The 13,799-nt window shown below is 33.1% G+C and overlaps 1 protein-coding gene across 4 annotated transcripts in view; it reads left to right on the forward strand.

The window, feature by feature from the left end:
- Positions 1–13,799, forward strand: part of LOC140441820 (tumor protein p63-regulated gene 1 protein-like) — a 104,230-nt gene that overhangs the window by 82,508 nt on the left and 7,923 nt on the right. For all 4 annotated transcript variants that reach the window (XM_072532755.1, XM_072532757.1, XM_072532756.1 and 1 more), the window contains one exon: positions 6,607–6,740. In XM_072532755.1, coding sequence (XP_072388856.1) covers positions 6,607–6,740 — 134 coding nt within the window. The remainder of the gene's footprint in view (positions 1–6,606; positions 6,741–13,799) is intronic.

Genomic DNA, 13,799 nt, shown 5'->3' on the forward strand with positions numbered 1-13,799 from the left:
CATGATATTTTCTTATTTGATGTTGTATTTGGTCATATTCCATAAAATCTAAAAACGAATTTTGTCTGTTGTAAAAAAAGTGTATGTTAATAGATGTACAGATACAAAAAAATCACGTGTGTCTTCGTTTTTAGTTTTTTAAGAATATTAACGGCACAATTTAATGTTATACAATTATATCTATATAACTCTTTAGATATATAGTTAATCCTTATTCAATCTTTAAAAAATGACTTTAACTTCAACTGTTACTCAATATTATGTTTATATTGGATTAAGCCACAATTGGTTGTAATTAAAATAAAAATGAGGAGGTTATACACCTGTTTGATGTTTATTGTTAGCGAAAGGAGGGCTATAAGAAGGAGTGGAAACGCAGTGCATCATTTGTGTGCCAACTTTTTAACATCTAATTCAGCTTTCAGCAATCGCCACTAGAAGTGCAAGTGTTGCAAAGGGTGCTACAAATTACAAATACAATAGTGTTTTATAGACTGATTTCTTATTTAATTCATTTTGTTCGTGTTTTTGGCGTTAGTAGACATTAATTTATTGATTGATTAGCCATAAATAAATTATTTCAACATTATAACCTATCGACGTGTGGTCAAAAGGGTATTATTTGTATACGAAGGATGGAGATATCAAATCAAATTTAAATTTTGATCAAATGAAAAGCAGATATCGAGCACAGTTTACTAATTAAATCTTGCCCAAGTACTTCCGCTTTCTAGAGCATCTTCAGGGGCATTTCGTCAATTTTGGCCTATCCAACAATCATAGAATGTCATAAACATAAAATTGTACATTACACTACAAAAGAACAAACAGTTTAAAATTTTTAAAATAGGCGAAGCTACATTATGGTTGGCATCAGAAGAGAGAATCATTCTATATGATCGTTCCATTCTACTCTTCTCTTTCTTACCCAGTTCTTGATGTTCTCCACCTTGCATCTACGTCGTATATCTGTACCTCTAACTCTGTCCCACATTGTCTTACCATCAATTATTGGTCTGATGACTGTTTTGTAAATTCTGCCTTTCGTTATTTTTCCGATATTGTTATTGATCCATATTGTTTCATTTAGGCAGCCTGCGGCTCTATTTGCTCTATTCACTTGATCTTCCACTTCAGTTTCGATCTTTCCGTAGCTAGATAAGTGATTCCTAGATATTTAAACTCCATCACTGGTTCTATTATCTGACCTTCCAGCTCCAATTTACATCTTAGTAAATTTGCTGTTGTAACCATGCATTTTGTCTTTTTTGGGTAAATTAACATGTTAAATTTTCTGACGGTTATATTAAATTGGTGCAGCATACGTTGTAAATCATCTTCACTTTGAGAGAGTAGTATTCCGTTGTCTGCATAGCAGATTATTTTAAGTTGTTTTTCTCCCATTTGGTATCCTCTTTTAGTTCTTACTTTTTTTATTGTTTCATCCATAATCGGCTTGAACAATAGAGGACTCGGTTAGTTCTTCTTCTACTTTTATTGTGTTGTTTTGGTAGATATTTTCGATCGTTTTGATTATTCCTAGAGGTATCTCTCTTGCGTTCAGTAAGTGGATAAAGTCTTTTAATGTGACTCGGTGAAATGCCTTCGTAAGGTCCACGAATCATAAATATGCCAGTTTGTTGTATTCTAATGATTTCTCTTGCACTTGCCTCATTATAAATATATCGTCGGTGCATGATCTTCCCGACCTAAAACCTCGTTGTTCTTCTGCTAGTGTTATAATTTCATTCAGTTTATTTGTTATCACTTTGGTTGTTAAATTTAATTTTGTGTTTAATAAATTAATTCCTCTGTAATTTTCCGGGTCCGATATGTCGCTCTTTTTGAAGAGAGGTATTAGGATGCTTAATCTCCATTCTTGAGGAATTCTGTTTTGTTCTATTATTTTTTGGATTAGTTTTAATAGTTGTTTGGTCAGATCTGGTCCTCCGTTTTTTAGGATTTCGTTCGTTATTCTGTCCTCTCCTGGTGATTTTCTATTTTTTAATTTCCTTAATGCTTCCTTTACCTCTTCTTCCTCAATATTTATTTCTTCGTTTGTTGTCACCTCTGATGTTGGTGGTTCATTATCGTCACCTTTAGCAAATAGGGATCGAAATTAGTCTACCCATGTTTCCTTCTGAATGGGTTTCGTTTTTATTATTTCGTTCATCTCTTATATGCATGAAACCTTAGACCAAGAACAAGAGGATAAATGTAGAATAGAACAGGCAAGAAACATCTTCTTAAAGATGCGACAGTTACTCACTACCCGTAATCTTGATTTGTCCCTGCGATACCGCATGATAAAGTGTTATGTATATAGTGTACTATTAGACGGCGTGGAAGCTTGGACGTTAACAGTCAGCTCGTTACGACGTTTAGAGAGCTTTGAGATGTGGGTATTTCGTCGTATGCTGAAAATTCCATGGACCGACCGCGTTAGAAATGAAGAAGTTTTAAGGCGTATTAATAGAGAACGTAAACTCACAGAAATTGTCAAGAAGCGTAAAACGTCTTATCTTGGACAGATATTTAGACACGGCAGGCAAAATTTCCTTCAGCTTATTATAGAAGGGAAAATAGATGGTAGACGCGGCCCGGGTAGACGACAATTGACCTGGCTCCGCAACATCAAAGATTGGACAGGATTAGACTTTCAAAGTTTAATAAGGAACGCCCAAAATAGGGAAGACTTTGCAGAGGTCATCGCAACCTTCGCTAAGAAGACGGCACCTAAAGAAGAAGAAGTTCATCTCTTTTCTTTGTCCTCTGATCATTCTCCATATTTCTTTTTATGTTCCGTAGAAGTCGTGTTCCATCTGTTTTGAGAAACTCTGCCAGTGTTCCTTTTTTATTTGTCTAACTAAAGTATTCGTTTCATTTCTGATTCGTTTATAGTGGTTTTATGTCTGTTGTATTTGTTGTGTACTGTATTGTAAAAAGGCTTTCTTCTTTTTCTGACATTTTGTCTTCACTTCCTCTCTAAGCCATGGTGTTTTCTTTTTGATATGTTAATGTTCGTTACTTTCCGCTCTCCAAGTGATTCTGTTGCTGCGTTAATTATGTTATTTTTGAGACATTCCCAGTTTTCCTCGACGTTATGGTTTTGTAATATTTCATTCCCAGCGATCTTCTGTGATATTCTTTTCCTGTATAAGTATTCCCTGGATTCCGTATTTAGTCCTTCGCTCTCTTGGGTGGGAAGTATTTCAGGATGATTCTTATTTTACATAATACTAGGCTATGGTCGCTACCTACATCCGCTGAGTTGAGGCATCTTACGTCGATTATTTTCGATGGATGTATATCTCTATTTGTCCTAATTTGTGCGAGAATATTAAATATAATATTTTATCAATAAAACAGATGCAAAAACCGACTTATATCCATCGTTGCCAAGTATACAACAGCATCGCTTGATAAATACAGGTTTATTGATTCATTTAATAGTGGTTGACTTTCTTTCCTTTAGTGTTGTGTTACCGCTTTTACCACTTGCATATACTTTATGCCAGTCAAAAAATTAACCTTCTAAGTATGAACTTTTACAAAAGCAAACGTTGATAAAACAAATGCTAAATATAAAACTTAAGCATAAGATTGTAAATACGTGGATTAGAGAAAAAAGTAAAATAAGAGATGTCGGAAGACTCAATTGCAAATCTACAGAACACATCAGATACTAAAATGAAAGGCACAATAATATAATTGTATAGTGGAGACCTTGAGAAAACAGAAAAATACAATGGACAGATGACCGAAAAAAATTACCAGACACGAGGTGGATGAATACAGCAAAAACAAAAAATGGTGAAAGAAATTAGGAAAGGCAAGATTGAGCGAATAAATCTAACATCGATGGATGATGGACCTACTAATCATACAGCAAATCTACAACCGAAAATGTAAATATCTTTTATATATTAAGATAATTTCATTGGTTTCGGTTTTTATGTATAGTTTATATTAACTTTGATAGTAAGATTTTAATTTGATTTTAAGTTTAAGTTTGTAATACGTTATATAAATTTAATGTAACTGGAATAGTTTAAAACGGTGTACAAAAGTAAAGCAGAAACAGCAAAAAGTTTTCAGACAATTTATTTACTGTTTTTCTTGTGTACATGAAATGATCGTTAAGAAATACAACTTAAATAAAAATGAAATAAATTTCCTAATGTAAGTTCTTGCGAACTTACATTATGCGATGAGATGAAGATGAAGATTGCGATTATTATTGTAAAAGCTTTACGCGTATAAGATAAATATATTTGTACGTTTGAATGCCTTTTCTCATGTCGCTGCTTCTTCGTAATCGCTTAATAATTGAATCGTGCCGTTTTCTATGTAAATGAATTGAATTTGTCTTACATAAAATTTACATGATTTAAATTTCAGTAAAAATGAATATTCCGTAAAAAACAACGGTATACAAGTTGAAACTCGACTGTGTAATAAACTGGAGCTCTTAAGGGTTAAATATTTTCAAGCGAAGCTTTTATACTGGCGGTATATTAATTTTTTCTCTGTAGTAAAATGCCCAGCGGATCGTCACGACACGAAACAATCACTACTATTTACACTTAATTTTTAACGTTAGTTGTTAATAAATTCATTTCAAACTATAGACAAATTTTATTTTTAAACATTTTATTTAGCTTAGATAATAATTAAATTTACCAGGTGGCATTAGGGTCAAACCTATTCATTTTTTGAATTATTCTCATGTAACGTATTTTATTTAAAATATATAGATAATAAATAATAAAATTACTTTATTTAATTTTATAAATATTATTTAAACTTTAATTTTATACAGAAACATAATATGAAGCTTCGCACTAGTCTACACTACCGCATACTGTGCCACCTTTTTTATTTAAAATAGGCAAATGATATAATAAATCGTAATGGATTCTGCAATATATATATATATATATATATATATATATATATATATATATATATATACAGGGTTGGTCACTGAAAGGAGTCCACCCTGACATTTGGCAATATTCATTGGATTTTGTAAAAATGCTAAAAAAGTCGATTTTTATTCCAAATGGAACATCTTTTAATGATATAGATATCTGTCATATCTATCATTGGTTAACCCCTTCCCTTCCAGGGCCACAAACTTGTAATTTTAAATGGAGAATATTCCATGTGTGGCACGTCGTTACACACTCATTTCGCTGGAGAATTCAGGCTTCATGAAAAAAAAATCATGGATGCCTGAATTATCCAGCTAAATACCTGTTGCAGCTGTTGGGCTGTTACAACCTGTGGTATGACAACCTGCGCCGTCCTGTTGGAAGACAAAATCTTCCGCAAATGTTAAACGGTGTTCCATAATCGGTAAAAGAGATTCTTCTAAAATATCCAAATATTTGTCCATGTTTACAATCCCATCGATAAAATGTAACTTTCCCACATCTTTAGACGACATGCTGCCCCAGATCATGACAGGTGCAGGAAATTTGTCTTTTCTATTCAGACAAACTTCATTTTTCCTGCGAATGACGCGACTCCTACTGTCTCCAACACACACTTCAAATCTGGACTCATCACTCCATTGTATTGAATCCCATTGCGACTGAGTCCAATTTTTATGCTCTTTTGACCATCTTACTGTATTTTTCTTTTGTTGCAATGTTAAAAATGGCTTTTCCTTAGCCTAAAATAAATTGAAATTTATTAAAAACCATTCGTACTAATTTTTTCAACTATAAGTACCAAATCCCAATTTGTGGGCCTCTCGGTGACATGTTGATCTAGAAACGTGTGTTTCAATAACGTCACTCTATAAAACGCGTGACTCCATATAATTTGCTCGTCAATTTTTCACTATAATGCGTCTTAATGCCCTCCGATCTGCTTCGGTTATTTTACTTTTTCGTACATTTCTAGGTTTTGTGACGACCTATTCTTTGATCGTTACGCCGCTCAATATTGCGCCTGAAATAAACATCCACTTAGATCGCTACGAAGGTTTTGCGGGGAAGAGAATTACATCACGCTCGCTGAGGCCGCTGTCAGGGGCAGTTGGTTTCAGTGTTAGTCCAATTTTTTCTTACTCGAGGGTATTAGGATGAACTCAGATATTAGCCATTCCTTCGGAATTTCCCCAGTATCGTAGCTTTTATGAAATAATTCTACTGGTATATCAATGTGGTTGTTTGTTACTAATCTTAAGATTTCTGTAGGTATTTCATCCGTTTACATGACTTTTATCATTTTTTGTATGTTTTCGTATTTTTTTTTTTTTCGGTTTCTCCTTTGGTAATTGTAGGTCCATTTCTACCTCCAGGTTCTATTGTCTCCATTCTTTAGTCAAAAAAAAATAAATGTATAAAAATGTAAAATCGTTAAGCTTGGAGCCACGAAGTTTAACAAAGTAATGATTAGTTCGAGTACCAGCTATGTGAATAGTATAACTATATAAAATAATATACATATTCATTACTGTCCGTTGAAAACCACTTTAAACCTCTAAATTATATTTACGTTTGCAAATGGTTAGTTACACAATAAATCATGTAAATTTATTTTGTAAGTTAATTTGTAATTTTTTTTCTAAGTACATATAATTGAAATTTTTAGAGACCGCAATATGAGAGGAATTCGGTTGCTCCTGAAACAAGATAAACCAGACAATTTTAGTTCGAAATGGAACCCATTCAACGCCGAGGTGCCCTTTATGACATTCACTTACCACCCTTTATATTTCCACAAAGGTTTGTATTGAATCTACTTTTATTAAAATATGGATAAAATTTCACATCTTTTTGAAGTTCTAATAAATAATAAATAAAAGTATCAATAAATGAAATTTTCGTCATCTATATTTTGTCATCTAAATGTATGATGATCTCTAAGAAGGACCAGCAAATTGAAAGAACCAGTGTGAATGGTCAACCAATAGAAAGAGTAAAAACATACACCTACCTTGGTACGAACATCAATGAAAATTGGAACCATTCTCTAGAAATAAAATGTAGGATAGAGAAAGCAAGATCTGCATTTCAAAAAATGGTTAAGCTATTCAAATGCCGTGATTTATCAATACCATAAAAATCAGGTTACTAAAGTTTATTCATTTAGCAAATTCCCATCTGTAAACATGAGAACGTGTTGATATTTGCCCTCTCATTCGTCAAGAGGCTGTTGAATATAATTTATTGCCTTAAGCCAGACGGATTCTCATGTTACAGATCCAAACTTGCCAGTGTGTTTAAATTCAAATTGTAGCATGTTGCTTTTTTATTCAAAATGTTTACTTTGTTATGTATCTCTCAGTTACTGAATATTTTATTTTAGCACATTTTCCTTCAATGGAACATTAAATTTTGCTCACAGTGATTAAATTTCAAGAAATTCTTACACTAATAGTTTCAAAAGTAAATATTTTTAAAAATCATATAATATACCACAGTACGACCCTGTTTGGCTTTCACGTGCGTTTGTTGACGGATGGGAATATGTAAAACGAATGTAGTTTACGATGTTATATCTTTCCTATACTATTGTACGGAGTTGAGTCGTGGACTCTCACAGACGCTACCTGCAAGAAAATTGAGGCTTTCGAAATGTGACTTTATCGTAGAATCCTGAAGACCTCTATCGACCACGTTACTATCCAGGACGTTTTATTAAAAATTCAAAAGGGAAAAGAGTTGTTAGCCACAATAAAAACAGCCAAAATTGAATACCTTGGTCACATCATGAGGAACAGAGAAAAATATGGGTTGCTACAATTGATTCTTTAAGGAAAAGTAGAAGGAAAACGAGAACCAGGAAGGCGAATAATTTCCTGGCTGAAAAATCTATGTACGTGGTTCAACACAACAACCACAAATATTTTCAGAGCCGCAGTTTGTAAAATACAGATTGCCATGATGGTCGCCAACATCCGAAACGGATAGGCACTACAAGAAGAAGATATTTCGTAATACTCTTCCGCCGTTTGTAACGATTATTTTGCCTACCACATAGAGTATTACTATAAGGGGTTGAAAAATCGGGGACAGAAATTATTGGAATGGAGATAGGGCAAGCAAAATAAAACGAAACTGTTGCGAACGGCTACTCAGGGTTTATTTGAGAGCTGGGTCATGGATAAGTGAATGAAGCAATGGGATTGGATTGGGGTAACTACAAAAAGTAAAGCAAAAGGGTACTTACATAAATCTCCTGGAGAAACACAAAAGCAAAAGCACAAGAAGGTTCTCAAGCTATTTAAAATAAGGACGCTGCTTTGAGGAATCTTCCTGCTGGATGAAAGAAAAAGCTCTTTCTTCCTAAAAAATATAAAAAGGGGTTAGAAACTTTTTTTTAAAGAAATAAACAAAATGGTTTAGTGAAAAAAATTACACATTAATTGTTGTCTCACCACAAACAGTTACAAATATAAATAGTAATAACAAAATTCAAAATATCAAAAACAAACTTACTATGTCCTATCCGTTTACAAACTCTAGAAGTTGGAGATACTACAAGAACTTACAATTGTTAATGGGCGACAATTTATAACGGAAAAAAGTTAGAAATGAAAAATAGCTTTTAAATGGAACTATGCATAGTGGTTAACCTTTTTTTTTTAAACAAAACAAAAACAAAGATCTCAATTTATGATTAGATATTTATCAACTGTCAAAAAAATAAAACTAGCTGTCAGGTGTCAATATTAAATGAGAACAATTAATATGACATCTTAGCCACATCCTATCATCTACAATTTTAATTATTACAATTTCTTAACCTGTATGAAAGCAATTATTAATGAAAAAATGTCTATTTTTACTTTAAAAGTTCAAACAGAAAAAGTTGCATGGGTTTAACTAAATGTTATTTTTGCTTTAAATGTCTGAGGTTGGAACTGGACTTCACTGGAGATTTACTGCCACGCAAAAAAAATTGCATCTCACACTTCGAATTAGCCTAGAATGACTTTAGACTGTTTAGACAGACAAAATGAGGATGGAAACTGTTCACTGGGACTCAAATTTTAGACTCGGCTTCTTAAAAAACTGGAACACATGTGGGTACCTTTCAAATCTGTTGGAAACGTCGCAAATCTCTTAGATACAAATCTTTTAGGTGAGAGACGACATAAAACAAAAACAGTGATTACTCTTATTAGCCAAAAATGCTACGACCAACAGAAAGATATATTTATATGCTTTATAGACTTCGAAAAGCATTTGATAGAGTAAGACACGACCTACTATTAGAACGTTTGCAAGAAGTCGGTTTAGATGGAAAAGGCATCAAATTCTTAAAAAACTTGTACTGGAACCAAAACGCCAGAGTTAGGATGGAAGGTTCCACATCCGCAGAAGTAGAAATTAGGAGGGGAGTTAGACAGGGATGTGTTCTGTCGCCTCTGCTGTTTAATCTTTACTCCGAGTTTCTATTTAAAGAAGCATTGCAGGATTCCAAGGATGGAGTCAATGTGAATGGCGTAAATATCAATGGTATCAGATACGCCGATGATACAGTGCTAATTGCGGATTCCGACTTAGGTCTACAACGACTCATCGACAAGACCAACTCGACCTGTGAGCAATTTGATATAAAAATAAACATTAAAAAAACCAAAGTGATGTCAATCCGAAAAAACCAAAACGTACCTCAACCTTGCACAATAAATGGGCATATTTTTAGAACAGGTCAATAGATTTAAGTACCTGGGATGTTGGATCGATAGCAGCCTAAATCCTGATCTAGAAATAAGATCGAGAATAGAACAGGCCAGAAAATCTTTCGAAAAAATAAAAAAACTGCTTTGTGATTCTCGAATAAAACTCGAAATTCGACTACGTCTATCAGAATGCTACGTCTGGTCGACTCTTCTATATGCAGTTGAAACGTGGACCCTTAAAACATCAACCGTAAATAAATTGGAGGCCTTTGAAATGTGAATCTACCGGAAAATACTCAAAATTTCATGGACATCGCATACCTCAAACGAAGAAGTGCTGCATAGAATAGGCAAGGAAAGAGAACTTTTTAACACAGTAAAAGTTAGAAAAACATCATACCTAGGCCACATACTGAGAAATAATAAGTACCAATATGCCCAACTTATAGTGAAAGGAAAAATCGAGGGAAAGAGAGGCCTAGGAAGGAAAAGACTATCGTGGCTCAGAAACATCCGACAATGGACAGGGCTAAATTTTGAACAGCTAATAAGAACAGCTGAAGATAGAGAAGAGTTTAAAATTGTAGTAGCCAACCTCCATTGAGGAGAGGGCACTTTAAGAAGAAGACTCTTATTAGAACTGACACATTACATTGAGTATAAATCACTTTTTTTTAACAAATTTGTCGGTTCTTGACGCCGACACTTACAGCGTCTTGACTGTTCAAAGATTCTTCCAAACCTTATTTTAACTTCACATAAAACTTAACACTGCTACTACAGTACACATTTTCCCATGATAGAAGACAAAAAAAAACACAAAACATTACAAATTTGAAGAAAAATTTGGACTAATACTGCAACCATCTGCCCCTGACAGCGGCCTCAGCAAGAGTGATGTAATTCTCTTCCCCGCAATACCTTCGCAGCGATCTAAGTGGATGTTTATTTCAGACGCAATATTGAGCGACTTAACGATTAAAAAAAAAATACCAAGGAAGTATGCATCTGTGATATATAAACAAACTTTAAAATGTGTTTATTATCGACTCCAACGGTGCAAAAGGATTGAAAATACTTTTTCGGTGTTTTAATACATACGGGGTGATTTCAATACATACGAAAGAATATAAAAATGCTACATGCTTTACCTTTAGTTTTTGTAATTCTGAGAAAATTCATGAAAATTCGGTCTTAGCAGCCATGTCTTTTACTTATTTCTATTAAAATCTTAGTTTAATAAGCTATTCATGAAATTCTTTCAGCGCCTTTTAATGTACGTTTGGAAATTTATTATATATAAATTCACATTCAGATGGCAGCGTTCCAAAGATAGGCCTGTACTTTCTATATGCCAGAAATAACTACATTGTTGTCAGTTTTTAATCGTACCTACAATCGTACGTTATGGGCCGGCTCCTATAAAAGAATTATAATTTCGGAAATATTTATGAATGTGAAACGGAAAAATACTACATTTTTTTAATTATATAATTTTTCTGTTGGTATTTTAAAAATAGAAAGTTATATTTCGGAAATCTGGTCTTTTCGGAATTATATCTTCTGTTCAAAATTGTTTACAATTCGTGGAAATGAAATAATTATTTGTATAATCCGTTTTTGATCTTAATGTCCTTTTAATGACACACTTTCTCTACCTGCATTTACAGTTACAGACATTAAAAAATAATTTAGAATTAAAAAAATATACCTATTTATAAATTCAAAATTATTGTCTAATGCCAGCAATTATAAATTCAGGTAAATACTTGAGAGTCATTAAAAGAATTTTCAGTTGATATCAGACGTTTGTGTCGTGTCAGTGTCAAAATGGCCGCGAGTGCAATAAAATTCAAAAACGGTAATTTGTTAAATAGTGAATGCAAAAAAATAGTGTTAAATGTTTTTAACTATTTATCAAACAGTAATAATGATAAAAGTGTATCAACAATAGTGCGGGAAGTTTCTGCTATGACTGGAGTCTCTGAACGAACGATACTCCGATATAGAAGTGAAAGTAAAAATGGTCCACTCGTAACTCCTATAAAAAAAAAAAGAACCGGTTATTTGAATAGTCGTGAGAATAGATATGATGAAGCAACTCGGTCTAGAATAAGACAAGTAGTGCACGGTTTTTTTATGGACAATATTCCTCCAACCCTTGACGTAGTACTAGAAAAAATTAAGCAAATGGAGCATCTTCCGAATTTTTCCAAGAGTACGTTGAGAAGACTATTGCACGACATGGGTTTTATATATGGCTAACAAGGTAGAAATTCAATATTAATAGAAAAACAAGAAATAGTCGCTTGGAGGCGTCACTATCTCCGGGAAATAAAGAAACTGAGGAACGAAGGAGCCAATATCATTTATATGGACGAATCATGGGTTAATACTGGAATAACCAATGGGCAAGTATGGCAAGATACAACAATAAAAAATAGCCGACAGGCTTTCGTAAATGGACTTACCACAGGTTTAAAAACTCCGACCGGAAAAGGACCAAGATTTGTTTTAGTCCATGCAGGAAACAAAGACGGATTTGTTGAAGGTGCTGACATCACTTTTCTTGCCAAAAAAGGTGCTGAAGATTACCATGAAGAGATGGACGGAGATCTATTTGAAAAATGGTTTGAAGAGATGTTAATACCGAATCTCCCAAAAAATAAAAAGAATGTCATTATCTTGGACAGTGCATCTTATCACTCTAGGAAATTAAATTTTCCCAAACAATATTGGGTGAAACGTCAAATTAAGGAGTGGCTCTATGAAAAGGACATTTATTTTGAAGAAGATTACTTAAAAAATGAACTTCTGGAAACTGCTAATGTATTTAAAAATATTTATGACAAATACAAAATTGATTGTATTGGTGAAAAATACAGGAATCACAGTGACGAACAATGCCGCGTAGATGTACATATCTTAAGACTTCCGCCTTATCACTGTGAACTGAACCCAATAGAAATGGTGTGGAGTGAAGTGAAACGGTACGTGTCCTCTAAGAATTCAAGTTTCAAACAAAACGACGTTAAAACATTGATTTATGAAGGTTATGATAAAGTACAGAACAATGGACATTGGAAAAATTACGTCAACCATGTTATAAAATTGGAGAATAATTTTTGGACAGTAGACAACATTCAAGATGACATTGAACCTATTAGAATTTCATTAAACGATGACTCTGAAGATGAACTAGATTATGAAAATGAAGATGATTGAAAATTGTTTTTCGGGGGTATTCTTTTCTCAGTAAAGGTAATAAAATATTTAGTTGATCTGGTTGAAATGTAGCACACTTAAATAACTCATTAATCGACATAATTTCAAGTAGTTATATTAGACGTCATTATGCAAAAAATAAAGTTATGAACATTTAATAAATTAGTGCACAATTGAGGCCCCTAGAACACAAGGGGTGTAAGTGCCAAAAACAAAGTTTTGAAAAATCTTTGTTCAAAGTTCGATATAAATTTAAAAACCTAGGTAGCACTTTTTCAGTTTTCAGCATGTTTTCAATGACATGTAAAATTTTTGATGGTGTTATTGTTGTTAATGTAGAAAGTTTGAAGCCAAAAGTACGTGCCTGTTGTTAGATATCAGTTGCTAAGTGATAAGCAACTGCACTTACACCCTTGTGTTCTAGGGGCCTCAATTAGGGGTTTTTTGCAATTATCTCAGTCATTTGTTTATGTATTTTAATTTACAAATTAAAAAATTAAAAAACTGTTTAAGATCTGCAACATTTATTTGAAACATTTTTCCCTAAAATGCACGAGGAACAAAATAGGCAAAAAAATGATTTTTTCCAAACTTCATCTTTCTTTAAAAAATAAACAAAGCAAAATTGGCTGTAATTCTTCAAGGAATTATCATCAGTTATCCCTTATCTACCGTTTAGAACATTAAAAAACCTGTAGAATATTTTTCATATTTTTTTCCCTATTAACTGCGGTATTATGTATAAAAGCATTTTAGGAATTATTACCATTTATTTCATTCACGAATTTTCTATTAACAACTTTAACTTACCTAAACATATCTTAGTTTACCGTGAGTTTGGCCCTGCTTATTTTACAAAAGTAGCAAAACTTACAATGTCAGTAGAATTGGCAACGCTGTTATCCTATATCCGTACACTGCCATCTCA

This window comes from Diabrotica undecimpunctata, chromosome 5 (genome assembly GCF_040954645.1).
Source record: "Diabrotica undecimpunctata isolate CICGRU chromosome 5, icDiaUnde3, whole genome shotgun sequence".
Lineage (NCBI taxonomy): Eukaryota > Metazoa > Arthropoda > Insecta > Coleoptera > Chrysomelidae > Diabrotica > Diabrotica undecimpunctata.